At 39.7% G+C, this 15215-nt stretch overlaps 1 protein-coding gene across 2 annotated transcripts in view; it reads right to left on the bottom strand.

Annotated features, from left to right (window-relative positions):
* The window catches only part of ptprz1a (protein tyrosine phosphatase receptor type Z1a), an 89664-nt gene that overhangs the window by 31695 nt on the left and 42754 nt on the right, over positions 1 to 15215 (bottom strand). For both annotated transcript variants that reach the window (XM_069685821.1, XM_069685822.1), the window contains exons 4-10: positions 14172 to 14323; positions 13386 to 13481; positions 9688 to 9754; positions 9454 to 9611; positions 7448 to 7598; positions 4000 to 4184; positions 3429 to 3555 (exon numbers count right to left, since the gene is read on the bottom strand). In XM_069685821.1, coding sequence (XP_069541922.1) covers positions 3429 to 3555; positions 4000 to 4184; positions 7448 to 7598; positions 9454 to 9611; positions 9688 to 9754; positions 13386 to 13481; positions 14172 to 14323 — 936 coding nt within the window. The remainder of the gene's footprint in view (positions 1 to 3428; positions 3556 to 3999; positions 4185 to 7447; positions 7599 to 9453; positions 9612 to 9687; positions 9755 to 13385; positions 13482 to 14171; positions 14324 to 15215) is intronic.

The raw sequence follows: 15215 nt of genomic DNA, 5'->3' as shown, positions 1-15215 counted from the left end.
TAAATGTTGTTGCCATTTAAACTCCACCAGTCTGTCTCCAAAGATAAAACAAAAACAAACTATTTGCAAATGCCTCGGATGTTGACGGAGCTCAGACGCACATCACACAGCGGGCAGGTCGGGGGGGCAGGGGGGGTGTGGCTCTTACCTGTCTAAGTCACACATCATGGAGACCAGTTCAAACTGGTTTGTGAAGCATGAGGTGAGGTTTTACAAGTTTAATGAACTGGGTATGAGGTGGATGACTCTGGGTTTGTTGCAAAAGGTCTGACTTAATGTCTGACAAAATAACAGGAAAAAAAACTTAATGTACTATTATAATTATCAGCTAATTAAATGATTACTTGATTAATCAGCAGACAGTGAAAATTTGATTATTTTAGTCATTTATCAATGTTGCTGTTTCAAACCTGCACAAATTTGCATGTATTCTGTATTTCAATAAATTGAGATAGGAATACTTTTTAAATAACTTACTGGATATTTGTTGGAAATATTAAATCTATCTCAACTACATTTTTAACCTACGTTTTAAAGGCACAAAATGTTTAGAATTGCTCCTGTAGATTTTGTCAGCTGGAAGCCACAAGGTAATCCTTTGGGGCAAATATAATCAATCAACGGTCGTCCACTAAAAGTTCTTGCTGTTTCCACTGACAGGCTCAGATTGTTTTTCTAAGTGTCTGTCAACATCACAGGAAGGATCCCTGCAGAGATACACCTTTTTGTTACAGAGGAAGATGATTGTTTTAAACAGAAACAGCCGTTACTTCGTTCTCTTCACCACCGGACTCCATTCAAAAAAACAGTGATTTAACCTCACAGAACACAGATGTTGCTGGTGTACGGCTGCCTCGATCCGCTAGTTTTTTAAGTTTTTATGTGTGACACAAACATTGTGTTGGATTTGAACCAACCATTAAAACAGCAAAGTTAAAAAGTTACATAAAAAAATCAAGGTGGCTGTAAACTAGCAGCTCTCATGTTTAGCAAAGGAAAATTACTGTTTTTGTCAATGGAGTCTGGTGTGTTTGCAGAGAGCGATGTAACGTCTGTTTGTGGTTAAAACAATCATCTTCCTCTGTAACAAAAAGGTCTATCTCTGTAGGGATCCTTTCTGTCATGTTGTCACACACTTAGAATAACAATCTGAGCCTGTCAGTGGGAACAACAAGAACTTTTAGTGGATGCACTTTGATCGGGCGCATTTACCCCAAAGCGTCACATTGCAGCCATTATAGCCTGTTTTTGGCTGCTGCCTGAAGTGATCTAACGGAGCAATTTAAAATATTTTTAATACCTTTTGTTAATTAGACCAAAATATCTAAAATACAGTTTCGCTGCACCATTAATCAAGCACAGTAAGATGATGAAAACCTACTTTATGTTGCAGATTATCACCCATTCATGCAAGCTGACACTGAAATATGATGCAGGGGATTTTCTTTCTTTGCAACAAGACATATTAGTTTATTAAATATAAAGTTCAGTTGAAATACAAGGTTACTGAGATTACCATTATCCATGTTACACAGAATGCTGATGCACACATGCAAACATTTGTCTTACTTTGAAAGGCAGAAGGAACGGACGCCACAAAATGAAAACATAAACAAACATGGCAACTTTGTCTTTCCATGTGACACAAAGGGACACAAGAAATGAGCCCTGGATCCCACACCAAGCTAGCAAGCTCTTTCATCTTAGAAATATGTGGAGAAAGAAGATTTGAAGAGTACACAGAGAGACATGTGAAACAGTGAAAACCAGAACAAGTCCAACAATAACAGTGCACGTGCGTGTGATTAAATATATACCCCAGAGAGAAGAGCAGGGAGGGTGAAGAGTGTGTTAAAGAGGAAGAAAAACTAAAAATACCATCGATATAACTTCAGTCAGGGTTCAGAGGGAGGATGAGAGGGAGGATGGAAATGTGACCAAAAGAAAACAAATCTAAATAAATATCAGAAATCTATCCTGTAAGAAAAGACGGTTAATTTGTTCCCTCGTAAAGAAATCATCTATAAAAGGTGTATTTTTTTCTTTTTGATTGAAGCTAGGCTAGCAGTTTCTTTGTGCTAAGCTAGGCTAAACACAACCTGGGCTAAACCCTTTGTATTGGAGATGAAACTGCCAACCTCTGTCAGTCTTTTTGTTTCTGTTTGAATGTCTGTTTTCCCACTGATGATAAAAGATCAGCCTGGAGGTTTAGTGAAAAGCTTTGCATTGCAGTTTCTGTTTTTAATATGGAAGCCCATCGCTGACCAGAAAAGTGAAATGACAGCAGGAAAAAAAAAGTATTTTAAATAAAAAACAGGACACTAAGAAAAACTTTGCCACTTTCTTTAATGAAATGCTGATTAAAATTAGATTATAAATCCAAATTTGGAATGGAATGAGGAGATGTAGAAACATTAGTGCTGTCAGACAATTAACAACATTAATCTAATTAACCTGCACCTCTGCACACAGCTGCTGGCCCCGCCCCCTCTTTCTGTCTGTCTCTCTCTCTGCTGTTGACTGTCTTCATCGGCAGTCTGTTTAATTAAGTCAGAAAAGTTAAATATTTTCTCTTGCGATTCAGTTTTCACAGCGTGTGCACGAGGGGTGTTTTTAACGATGTAGCGTCTCAAAGCGGTCGATTGTTACCAAATGACATCGGCACCTTTTACAAGCTTTAACACAGCGACAGAGTACGGTTTATTTTAAAAGGAAAAGAGTTACAGTAGGGACGTACCAGAGGTCGTGTGTGTGTGTTTCCCTGCAGAGCGTGTGTGTATAGACCCGGCTCGCGAGAGGGGCGGAGAGTTAGATTGTCCACTTATGGATCGATCTCAGATAAAATAATAATAAATTCAAAGCCAGGTAACGTTGTGTCAGGTGTTTCCATCATGTTTTCAAAGCCGCCGTATACGGTCGTGTGCTCAGTGACGTATGGGGTCAGGGGATATAACAGAGTGCAATTAATCTCTAATTTTCTAGACGCGTTATTTTCTTCTGTAATTAATGAATCGAAATAAACGTTATTTTGACACTTAAAAAAAAACATTCTTGGCCTTTTTAAAAAACATTTTAGATAGTGAGCTAATATGAATAAAATAAGACCAACTTTTATAACAAATACTTTTATGAAACACATATAATATAATTCTAAGTTATTGATTCAAATATATTTTGTTTGTCGATTTATGCACAATTTTGACCTGACTTCAAAAAATGTTAATGTAATTTTATTTTAATTTTTCTAACACATTTCTTTTTTTTCCGGGCAGGAATGGACTTCCATACATTTAAGTCTTACTTCCGAATAACGTAAGAGAACTCGTTTTTTCGTACCTGTTATTGAATCTAAAATTATATAAGCTGTATTGGAATGAGAAATATCTGTACAGTTCATCTTGCTCAGTCTCGGGCGCGGTCGCTCTTACCGGGGTCGTCGACGGGCATGACGACTGTCAGCAGGTCGCTCACTCGTCCGTACAGACCGTTGGTGCAGACCGCCACCACCTGGATCACATAGCTGGTGTTGGCTGACAGGTCATCGAGTATCGCCCCCTGGTGGAGGGAGAAGGAAGGGCATCAGCTTTGATTTAGTCTCATAAAAGAAGGGTTAGACCAGGGGGAGACTCCACTTGTTTTAATAAGAAGTCTGATTGTATAGAAGAAAATTAAATCAAAAGACAAGTTGCTAATTTTCTTCTATACAATTTTCTTCTAAAACGATTGAGACCATAAACTCATTCGGAAAATGTTTACTGAGTGAATAAATCAAAAGACAAGTTGCTATTCACTCAGTAAACATTTTCCGAATGAGTTTATGGTCTCAATCTCTCTGCACTCTCTGCACAGACTCTGCACTTTAAATGAATAAAGTTAATGTGTTTAGATCTTCACTGAGCTGCTGATTCACCCCTGATAGAGGCGGTAGACTGATGGCTCTGGATGGATATTTTTACAAACACCTTAAAAAAAAAATCATTATTGATATTAAGAACTCACCACATCCTGGTCTCCGTCTGTCAGGTAAATAGTGGGGGTGGAGGCTTCCACGTTAGCCAGCCCGTAGCTGACGGAGTATTTCTCAATGCTGGCGTCGTACACCGCCCGAGGCCGCTCCCACGTCACCAGCAGGCTGCTGAGGTTGTGAGGCGCCGCCTGGATGTTCTCCGGCTCTGAACTGCACACTGACAGACAGAAACAGGAAATTGCAATGGGTTGGGAAATATCTCATTATTTGGAAGAAGAGAGAATCGATGAGGCCTCCTCCCTTTATCCCCGTTGGTGTAAGCTGGTCATGAAACTCCGTTGAGCCGTCTGAAATAAGTCTTTTTCTCGACTTGAACAATGTCAACAACCAATAGGAGCGAGTACCAAACAGGAAGCAGCAAATCAGGAGGGGACTCTAGGGAGGGCTGCTGTCACCCTGTTCTTACTAAATGTGACTCAGTTGTTGGACCTTCACTTTCTGTTAGGAGACGCTGTTAGCACGATGGTCATTATCTCCTCGTGGAAAAAGGAAATGGCTCACTAGCAGCCTGCTAGCTTGTAATGCTAACCCAACTATTGTTACTGCACACACAAGTGCAGCTGTGGTCAAAAGCTGCTTCTTTTTGTTGTTAATTTCTACCAAGTGCATGACGGGAAATAATGTCAACAGAAACCTAGTTGCAGTGTTGGGGGTAACGCGTTACAAAGTAATCCGTTAGAGAACTTGGATTATTTACGAGTAGCGTTAGTTCTGCAGTTCAAGCAATTAGTTACTTAGTTACTTTTTTGTCTCCACAGAAACAGAAACTCCCTGAAGCTCTGTTTCTGTTTCTCTCCTCCTTCTTGGCAGGTCGCTGCGTACCAGCAGAAGGTAAACACAGCTGTGTCAGTGCGCATGTGTAGCTAGCTAACTCAGCTAGCGAGCTGTCAGAGAGGACAGCGTTTACTTTGTGGAAATATTCACATTATTCTGAATGTTTGTGTGAAAGGGACAAGAACAACATGACGGTGAAATGTAAGCTGTGTCTGGAGGAGAAGTGCTCGTCAGCTGTGAAGAGCTCGACTTCAAATGTGAAGAAGCGTCTGCAGCTAAACACGGCTCCACAACACTGGTGGGACTAAGAGCCTGTGTTGTGTTGTTGTCATGGAAACAGCTGTGCGTAATACTGTATGCCTCTGCCCAGTTCACTGTCAGACTGTTAGCATCATAAAGAGCTGTAAAGGTTATACTGCGTCTGTCATTCCTGTTATCAGGCTGCAGAGTTACAGATTATGGGCCGTAAACGGGGCGACGCAACGACGGTAGAGTCGATACATTTAAAGGTAGACGTACAGCAGGCTACACGCAGAGAGGGTGTTTGACTTTAGTCTTTAAATGTCTTTCCAAGTATTTTCGTGACATTAGCAGGATGATATAGACCTGGTTGTTATTTTAACGTCATGCTGAATATAAGATTATATATATATTCAGATGCTTGGATTTCAAAGGGACGAAACACCCTGCCTGACCCAGTCAACCAATGGGAGCTCTTAGCAGGCTCTAGTTGTTACAACTTAAATTTTTACAAGGTGATTAGTGACAGTTAAAAGCTTCTCATTAGCAAAAAGAATCCATGTTTGGTTGATGGGGGCTATCAGAGTTTTTCCTTGCTGCACCCACAGAACGATTCTGGGTCAGAGTGGAGATTAGGGGAGCAGAGATTACGCAGATGACAGACCCTCTGTGGATTAACACAGATTAAAAAGACGCTGAGTATCAATGACAATGGACAGGAGAAGGAGCCTGCATCGACCCAAACAATGACACACTTCCTCCTCCTAAACCTCTCTGACTTTGACCTCTGACCTCTACGCTCTTTGAGGGATCAGAGTTGAAAAAGGCCCAACACTGGCAGTAAAATCTGGCGATCAGAGATGTGTGTTCACAATCCAGTAAAATATAACAATAACGAAGCCTGTGAACATTTCTAAAGCAGAGATGACATCTGTAACTGTTAGCTGCAACCGCTAGAGGGCAGAGTGAGCCAGTAAAACACAAGTATGAACCTCAGAGGAGCCTTTATTCACTTTTTATAGTGCATGTGTTTTAGTCTATAGTAATCTACTGTAGTTACTGACACAGTGACTGATAAGTAACCCTAACAGAAGGATCCACATAAAATCTAATTATGCTTTTGGAACATAATTCTTTTTGGCTGTTTTACATTATTTATTTTTTAAATATATAAAATACTCCTACTAATACTAATACTAATACTATAATAGCATGTGCGCCTGTGTGTTTTGTGTATGTATTCTTTTAACGCTTCTCAGTATAGCTCATAAAGCCCGCCTCCTCCATGTTAACAGATGGGACAAAATACATGTCAAATACATTTTTCTGTCATTACAGTTAGTTCTTATCATGCTGATTGATGTCCAAGTGTGCATTTTTCTGACAAGTTTACTTTTAATTTGTTATTTAATGCTATAAAAAGGGGGCGTGGCCTCATGATTGAGACTCTGTTGACAAATGGGGCTCCTGCAGCGTTCTGCGTTCTGTTCTCTACTGCACACACTCCGGATACAACTGATGGCTCCCCATCTCCGGGGGGGGGGGGGTGTGGCTTCATGTTTGTACAATGACAGAAGATGGAGACGCATCGTCCGTCTTTATATACAGTCATTGGTCTTGACTCTAGGTCACTAGGTCACTTTTTCTCAGGTAAGAGCTCTAAGACTTCTGCTGCCCACAATTTTATTAATAGTACCTCCTTTCACTGCCAAAACAACAATAACTCGACTACCAGAAACAGGAAAACAGATATACTGTAAGATGAAACACGGATAACACACTTAATACTTAAAACTAAACAAATAAAAGCACAACATAAATAAAATAAAGGTGAAATATTCCTGAAAGTTATTCGCAAACAGACAAAGTTATTCTTCCAGCATCAAATGATCAGCTGGTCTCTAATGACACAACCAGCGCTCCCAAAAAGCACAGATCAATACCTCCTCATTAATTATCGAATACAACCAGCGTGAGAATCGATGGTTAACCAGGATGACCTCCTCTCGGCGTCACTGGGATTTTATTTAGGTCACTGGAGTTCTATTCTTATCCCTCTGTCATGTTTTACCCATCACTGGTGATCCACTTCTGTCGGATTAATTTGAACCATGTTTAATTTAATCAGCATTAACCTGGGACGCTTCGTACCGGGGGTCACCCTGAGGTCAGGTGCCAGCCAGGTGAGATGTGTATTGTATGTATATTAACGAGAAATATTAAAGTGTGTAGAAACTTTTTAAAGCAGGTTTCAGTATATTTAATAAAAGTATAAATACACAGGAACATTAACAACATTTAACTCAGATTATTAAGCTAGTGTTAGCCTGAGCCACACACAGTTTAGACTGGTCAGAGATGTCCTCCAAAGGCCACCATACAGAGGAAAAGATTAATGAGCTGTACCTGGTGTGAGGACCTCCTCTGTGCCGGTGTAGGAGGAGAACACCTGACCCATGAACTGCTGCTGCTGCTCCCTGTAGTTGTTCTGCAGGTAGTCCATCAGCATCACGTACCCGGCCTGCTGCATCGTCATCACCTCGCAGAACATCTCCAGCTGCAACAACGACAAAAGCAAGTGATTTCAAACCTCTGTTGTTTTACAGGCTCGGGCTTAATTTCAGTGTACACAGGCAAATCTGCAGGCTTGTATTTAATTTGCTCCTAATTCTGCCGGATCTGTGCTGGTTTTTTCGGTACTTTAAGTGTGTGTTTTGGTTGGCGGAAGTGGCGATCTCAACTGTTCAGCTCTGGCTACAAATGACGTCACCAGCGCACGATGGCATCGCCCATCTTTACATACAGTCCTTGGTTTACACTGATATGAAGAAGATTAAAGTACATATCCTGGGACTGGAGAAGCTGCAAACAGATAATGTTTAAAGATTTTTTTCACAAAGAAATAGACAAATAGATTAATTAACTTTATTATCAGGACTTAATTAGTTTGTTCTCTAAACTCCTGCTGCGACAAACCGAGGAGTAATTAAACTATGAAATCACAGAATTCAAACTATTCTAATAACTGCAGAACACTTTTTAAATACACAGTAGAAATCTGATAAAAAACAAACACAAATAAACATCTGTAATTGTCTTAACACTCAGCTTCAAATCCCTGAGAAGTGAATGGGCGTGCAGGAGCCGTGAATCATGCAGAAATGGTCCTTTAACCTGCAGGCTTCCTCTGTACCTGCCCAGGTGAGTCACCCCCCCCGCGGTTACACAACACTCATCGACTGAGTCAACACTGCAGCGCAGCCAAGCTAAGGGCCCATTAAGGCCATTTGTTGTTGTTAACGTTGTGACTCTAAAGCATTTAGCTCTGGCAGCCTGACTGTAGCTGGAATGTAGACCAGCTGAGACACACGGGAAACCTGGAAAACCTTCATCAGCAGGTTTACAAGGTGCATGAGGATCGTGCAGCTCAGCTGAATCTGCCAACATGTCTCAACTCTGATGACTTATTTATATTCTTTGATGGCTTAATCATTAAAATATAGATATTTATTTATTTATTTTTTTTTTTGAAGAAAGAGGTAAAATTGGTGTTTGTATCAATGGAGTCTGGTGGCTTTGAAGAGGACGATGTAACGTATTTTTCCCTTTAACAAATCATTTAGACCCCAAAATTTAGGTTTAAAAAATATAGGAATAACCCTTTAAGGATGCATGTGTGTGTGTGTGTGTGTGTGTGTGTGTGTGTGAGGACTCCTGACTTTTGACAGCTGTGTATTCATAGAGAATGAGCCTGTAGGAACTCGACGTCTGGCCTCAGCAGGCGTCACGCGACAACCTTTCTGTGGAAAAGCTTTTGTGTGTGTGCTCTCACATGTTTGTGCAATTGTGTGTGTAGGTGTGTGTGTGTGTGTGACTGTCCTCAGGCTCCTAGTGATTGACAGCCATACAGAAGCAGTCATTACATCCAACTAATATTGACTAACAAAAGATCTTTACGGTATTTAGGCAGAAACACACACACACACACACACGCGCACACACACACACACACACACACACACACACACACGCACACACACACACACACGCAGCAGGTCTGTTGACAGCCTGCCGTCTCTCTGCCTCACCCATCACTTGCGTGTTTCCTGAGCTCTGGTATGATAATTCCTCCTTTCAGCTCTTTGAACAAGTTTCTAAAAGGTTGTTTACGGACATTTTCTGTTATTGTGTCGCTCGTCTTTCATCTTAAACAGAAACCCTGAAGCTGACGTCTGGCTTTTAAAGGACCGTGCCCCTGTTTTTTTACAGGATTTGCAGCCCTGCAGTCTCTTTACATCACTGCTGATTGTCTTTCAATTTCTCCCATAAGTTTTTAGATTAACTGGTTTCTGTTATATTTACAAAAATCCACATAAAGACACGTGAAACCGAAAGTGATCCCCACTCCTCACCTGTTCGTCGGAGATGGTGGCCGTGTTCTTAAAGACGATCCACTCGACGGTCTCGCTGCAGGGCGGCGTGGTCAGAGAGCCGTTGTAGATGAAGTATTTCTCTGTGGAGTTGGGCAGGAGACCTCGCAGGGCGAAGGGTAAAACCTCTGCGCTCTTTCCTGGACAGCAGAACAAGACAGCTCAAATAAGCACCACGGAAGAAGAGACAAGAGAAAGAAGGAGAATCTGACTTACCATATCTGCTCACGCTGTTGATACTGTCTATGATGGCAGCGTAGTTCATATTCTCTTCTGTGCTCGTCTGTGAAGAGAAAAACAACATATTTATCTGATAAAGGCTTTTAAAAAATACACATAAAATGACATGATGAAAAATCACTTTTGGTGGACATTTTGGCTTTAATGTAAATTCTGAATCAAAGTTACAGAAGTGAAATCCCTCAGAGCAGTAGTTGACTATGTTTTTTTAACCAAGTGTTTTCATTTGAATCGATTTAAAAATGTTATTTCTTTATGAGATTAGTTATGTTGAACAATAATGTTACAGATAATCAAACTGTCAGTGTTTACGTAGCTTTAGTCAATCTTGCATTAGTAGGCTGTTGATACCACCAGCTAAGCTGCAGAAGCTGGACATTTTAAGTTAGCAAACAGTTTAATGCATTAAGCTAACCATTACAACCTATTAGTTTTATTTAACTTGTTCAAGTGTACCCTTAGTTTAGTTCAGCTGTTTATCAATTACTTTTAGCTGACTAGTAGAGCTGTTAACTTTAATCTATCTGTTTCAGCTGTCGATTCGTAACTTTTAGTTAACTAGCTGTTAACATTACTTTTAGCTATAAGGCTGTTTCCATGACTTTAAGTTAATGATTTCAAATGTTTAGGCTATCATTTACCACTTTAGCCATTTATTCACTGAAAAGTAGTTCAGCTATCAATTATTTTTAGCTTACTTGTTCAGTTGTTTTTTCAGCTGGTACTTTTAGCTAACTCATAAAGCTGTGTATTAAGTACTTTTAGCAAACTGGTAGAGCTGTTTACTTAAAACGTTTAGCTAACTAGTGCAGCTGTTTGTTCTGTGCTTTAGCTAACTAGTACAGCTGTATTTGTAAGTAGCCTACTTTTAGCTAACTAGTAGAGCTGTTTCTTTAGTACTTTTAGCTAACTGGTACACCTGTTTACTTGAAACGTTTAGCTAACTAGTGCAGCTGTTTGTTCTGTGCTTTAGCTAACTAGTACAGCTGTATTTGTAAGTAGCCTACTTTTAGCTAACTAGTAGAGCTGTTTCTTTAGTACTTTTAGCTAAGTGGTAGTCTACAGCTGTTGCTTAGCTTTTCTTAGGATGTTAAACTTTAAAATTTAGATTAAAAGTTCTTTGATTCAAACTTTTGTAGATAGGAGTGGAAGGCAGTGCTGTTGCAACTACGCTTTTTAAAAAACTTTTTCTCACTCTCATAACAGATATCAGTGGGGCCACGAAAGAAAAACTGCACATGAACATTAAACAACCAAGAATTTAAGTTATAGATACTACCACTAAGTGTCAGTGTCACATTTTTTGACCATAGAAGGCTTCAACCAGTTTCAGATTAGTTAAACTTCTTTACAGTCTGTACCCACTGGCAGCCGCTAATACAAGCTTTCCTGGTTATGGTAATCACAGTTGTAAGAAGGTATTTATTTAGGTCGTAGTTAAAAAAAAATGCTGTGGAGTTATGTGGATTACTGCATGTAGGCTCTAACGGTGCAATGACAGGCTGGAAGTAAACTTTCATGGGAGTAGAAACTTTGATGTCAGGTACAGACACCAAAGTGGGCGTTCAGCACCTAAACCAGTCTGACAGGAGATCAGCACAGAAATCCACCCGTGCTCTCCTTGCCACCTTTAGTCTACAATATCATTGACAGGAGAAGTTAAAGGATTGTAGCTTCTGTGTTATTTCCGTAAGTGATCATCAAAAGGAATTACTACTTTTCTCTAGTTTACATTAATATTAATTTACAAAAGACAGAGAAAGCACAGATGGAAAACAATGGGGAGTGATGTTAAAAAAAATAAGACCCTCAGGCTACATAACATTCACCTTCAACTACTACTACTACCACCACTCTCCACTCAACATGACTTTTGGATGGTTAAAAAAGTAAAAATGATGGCTCAGTTACGTCTGGAAGAACAAACATAACTAGATTTTTTGTGTTGGCTGGTAGTTTTCCCACCCTGCTCTCCACCCAACCTGCAGCCCTAAACACACACAGAGCCTGCAGCTGAACATCAGACGTTTTTTTTCTGAGTTTTGTTCCAACATGGCCCCTGTCGGTTCGAACACGCCAAACCGGCCTCGGGCAAAACGATTGCACAAAGCAAAGCACAAAGTATGCATCACGCTCCAGTACGACCCTGGCACTGAACATGAAAACACAGACAAGAGTTCTGCAAAGATCCGAAGCCAAAATATGAATCTAACTGTTCAAACACTGCACTCACTGAGGTTTTACTACAGTAGCCGATTCTGCTGTGAGACTTTGATTCATTCCCTCAGTCCGATTGTTTTCATCTTCTACAAGAAGTCATCCATAAAGTCATTCTAGTTTCAAACCTGCCAGATTTTAAGTAGCTAAGCCTCTTTATTCAGGCATTTTGTGAAATGAGGACAGACTCAAAGTTAAGTCTTTTAAGACAATGCTTACGACCCCTGATAGCTCCCACAGCTAGCTTAACAGAAACACAACTCGCATTGTGAAATATCCAAATCAATAGCCAAGCCCTAATGTCTGTAACAGGAGTGTAACAATGCTCCAAGGGTTCTATGTTCCCAGGCTCGATATCCCTTCAATAGGACACATTTAGAACAACTTTCAAAGGTTTTATGTTCTCAGCAATATTTTGCTGAGAAATATTTTGCTATGTACCATTTCATGCTATACAGAGAACAAATAGTCTGATAGATAAAACAGTCCCATCAACATTTTCTAGCTGCTCAGCTAAAACAGTGCAACACAGTGTGGTCAAAAAGAGATGTAAACCAAAACTGTTGTGGTGAGTTTAGGTAACAATTAAGCTAGGCTGTTTTAACAGTTTGGGTTAGATAAGCAAATTGATCAAACATTAGCTGGCAGCATAGTTAGGTTAAGCTGTAAAACATTTTGTGTAAGTTAAACAGAAAGACAAAAACGGCTATAACAATTTGGTTAGTTTCAGATTACAGTTAGGTTAAGCTCTGAAATAGATTGTTTTAGAGTAGTTAAGGAATCAAATGTTAGCTATCTGGTTAGGGTAAGCTGTAAAAACAGTTTGTGTTAGTTTAGCTAATAGTTGAAAAATAAGCAATCACTATTTGATAAGGGCTAGCTATTTAAACATTGTTGGCAATGCAATCTGATAGATAAAATATTAGCTAGAACTATCTTGTTTGGGTCAGCTAGTTAAATTAGCTTTAAAAACTGCTTGTCTAGCTAACATTAGATTAACATTAGCTAGAGCTGTTTTGTTTGGGTTAGCGGACAGAGAACTATTAGCCAGCACTTGTTAAGTTTAGTGGTTTAAGCAGTTTGGTAAGTTTAGCTTATAGATCAAATATAAGCAAGAAAGTTACATGCTAATGTTAGCTAAAAGTAACATTAAGCTGCCTAAACACTTTGGTTAGTAAAGCTAATAGATCAAATATTAGCTAGAACTATCTGGAGTTAGCCAACAGTTAAGTTAAGCTGCTGAAAAAGTTTATGTTAAGCTATTTAGCAGCCAAACAGACTTTTTTTTATCACTCACTACTTCCACCCCATTGCATTTGTTTCATTCTTCTAATTCATTTTATTTGTATTTTAATGCCCTTGTATGTGATACTGGGAGACAACTGACAGAAACGCCTCCAGACTGATCACAGTGTTAGCAGGATAATGTGATCATCCACCCTGGAGAGCATGCTAACCTCAAACAGCACGGCGAGCGCTGTCATTCTGCCTCCAGCCTTGATGGTTTCATCCAAAGACTCAAAGCGATGCGCCTCATAACAGTAGATCTGCATCTGTGAAAAAATGTTAAGGTACAGAAGTCACATTCAGGTGTCACCAGAGCTACACTCTGTTTTTAATATGGTGTTTCTAAAACCGTTAGACAGTAGGGAAAAATATCAGTGTCTTGTGTTCTTTGTAGAAACTTTTCTAAATTTGAAAGGCTCCATGAAAGATTAATTTCATAAGTTACGAGTATAATAATTCTAAGCATCTGAATGTAGTCTTGTTTTGATGTGTGAATTAAATGAATTGTTTATGACTAAGTCAAGCCTTCCATAGCCATCAAAGATGGAAGCATTGCTAAATAAAGTCAGTACAGACACAGACTTCATTTATTTGTGTACAGAAATAGAAGTTAAGCTCCCATTAATAAAAAAAAATAGATGCTGGTTTTGGGGATGAGGGTTTTTGTTTCTTATTACGTCTAGCATTGATTGTCACCTAGCCTAGATGCTAGTATTTGCCGGAAAATGACAAAAAAAAACTTGTTCTGAAGGTATCATTTTTTGTAAGAGAAACATTAATCTATAGATATATTTGAAAGTTTTGCCTCTTATCTTAATTAGTGGCTATTTTTGGTAAGAAATACACCAAATAAGTCCAACAAAGACAAAATTATAAGGTTACTTTCATTTACTTCTCTATAAACCTTTTCATAAAAGACTGACTTGGTATAACTGTTACATAAAACATTGTCTCACCTCTAGAGGGTATTTGACGCCATCCAGACTGTGTTCGGAGCCCTCTGAAGAGGCGTTGCAGCGCCCCCAGTGGAAGGTGATGCGCCCTACCTTGAACTTTGACCTCAGGCCCCCTCCACTGACAAAGAACTCTCCATCCACATCGACCGCCACTGAAAACAAACGACAAAGCCATGAGCAAATGTATGACACTGAATGTGCTGCATTTTAATTGTTTAATTATACCATCATCTGCGTACAGCTTTACCGCCTAGATCAGATCCTTCTACTGCTTTTAAAGCTTTGAAGACCCAACCCCAGCAAGGCCTTACAGCTCATTGAAATAATGGATTATAAATGTAAAGAAGACCAAAGGATGACAGGCTGTACATCACATAGCACTCCACTAACAGCTTTAATGGACCATCAAACAATGATTGAAACCACAAGGGGCTCTTCTTTAGGTCGGCCTTTGTTTGTCCTGACAAAAGGTCCCCCTCAAGGGTCGAAACGGTCTTTGATGATCTGATGAAGGTGGAGCATTGGACCGTCCTTTCATCTTCCTTGCTATACTGTACGTCTCAGCCCACTACCTTAAAAAAAGCATTTTGTACAGATTATACATAGTATTTGTCATGTGACTGGCTGACAAATTTCAGTCTTTGCAAAACCATCGACTTTAGCTCTCAACACGTAAAGAACTTGTTTTTTGTTCTTTCTAACTTTTCATCTGTCAGTGTTTCGCCTCCTTTATGTCCTTTTTGTTGTTTGTGGTCTTTGTGCGGCTTGGTTCCTATTGTGTCTTCTTTTAAATGCCTGTTTTTTGAATGGTGTTTGGTGTCTGTCTAAAATCTAATTTCCCCTCAAGGTAAGGCAAATATTGATTCAACTTAGCTTATTCATTCCTGTTGAAAAGTCTGTTTGCCTCGTATTAAGGCATGAATCGATCCATACACTCCATCCATCACCTCTTTTTCTGAAACCAAAATCTTCTATTTGTGGATGAGTACACTCCTGAAAGGCACGGAGCTTTCAAAGAGTGTGTGCGGATGGCAGTCTGTGCCT

This window comes from Semicossyphus pulcher, unplaced genomic scaffold, assembly GCF_022749685.1.
Source record: "Semicossyphus pulcher isolate SPU_LCO1_2020_fin unplaced genomic scaffold, fSemPul1.0.p SCAF_8, whole genome shotgun sequence".
In the NCBI taxonomy this organism is placed as follows: domain Eukaryota; kingdom Metazoa; phylum Chordata; class Actinopteri; order Labriformes; family Labridae; genus Semicossyphus; species Semicossyphus pulcher.
Note: the sequence above shows the minus strand (reverse complement) of the source record. Positions and strands in the feature narration are given on the sequence as shown.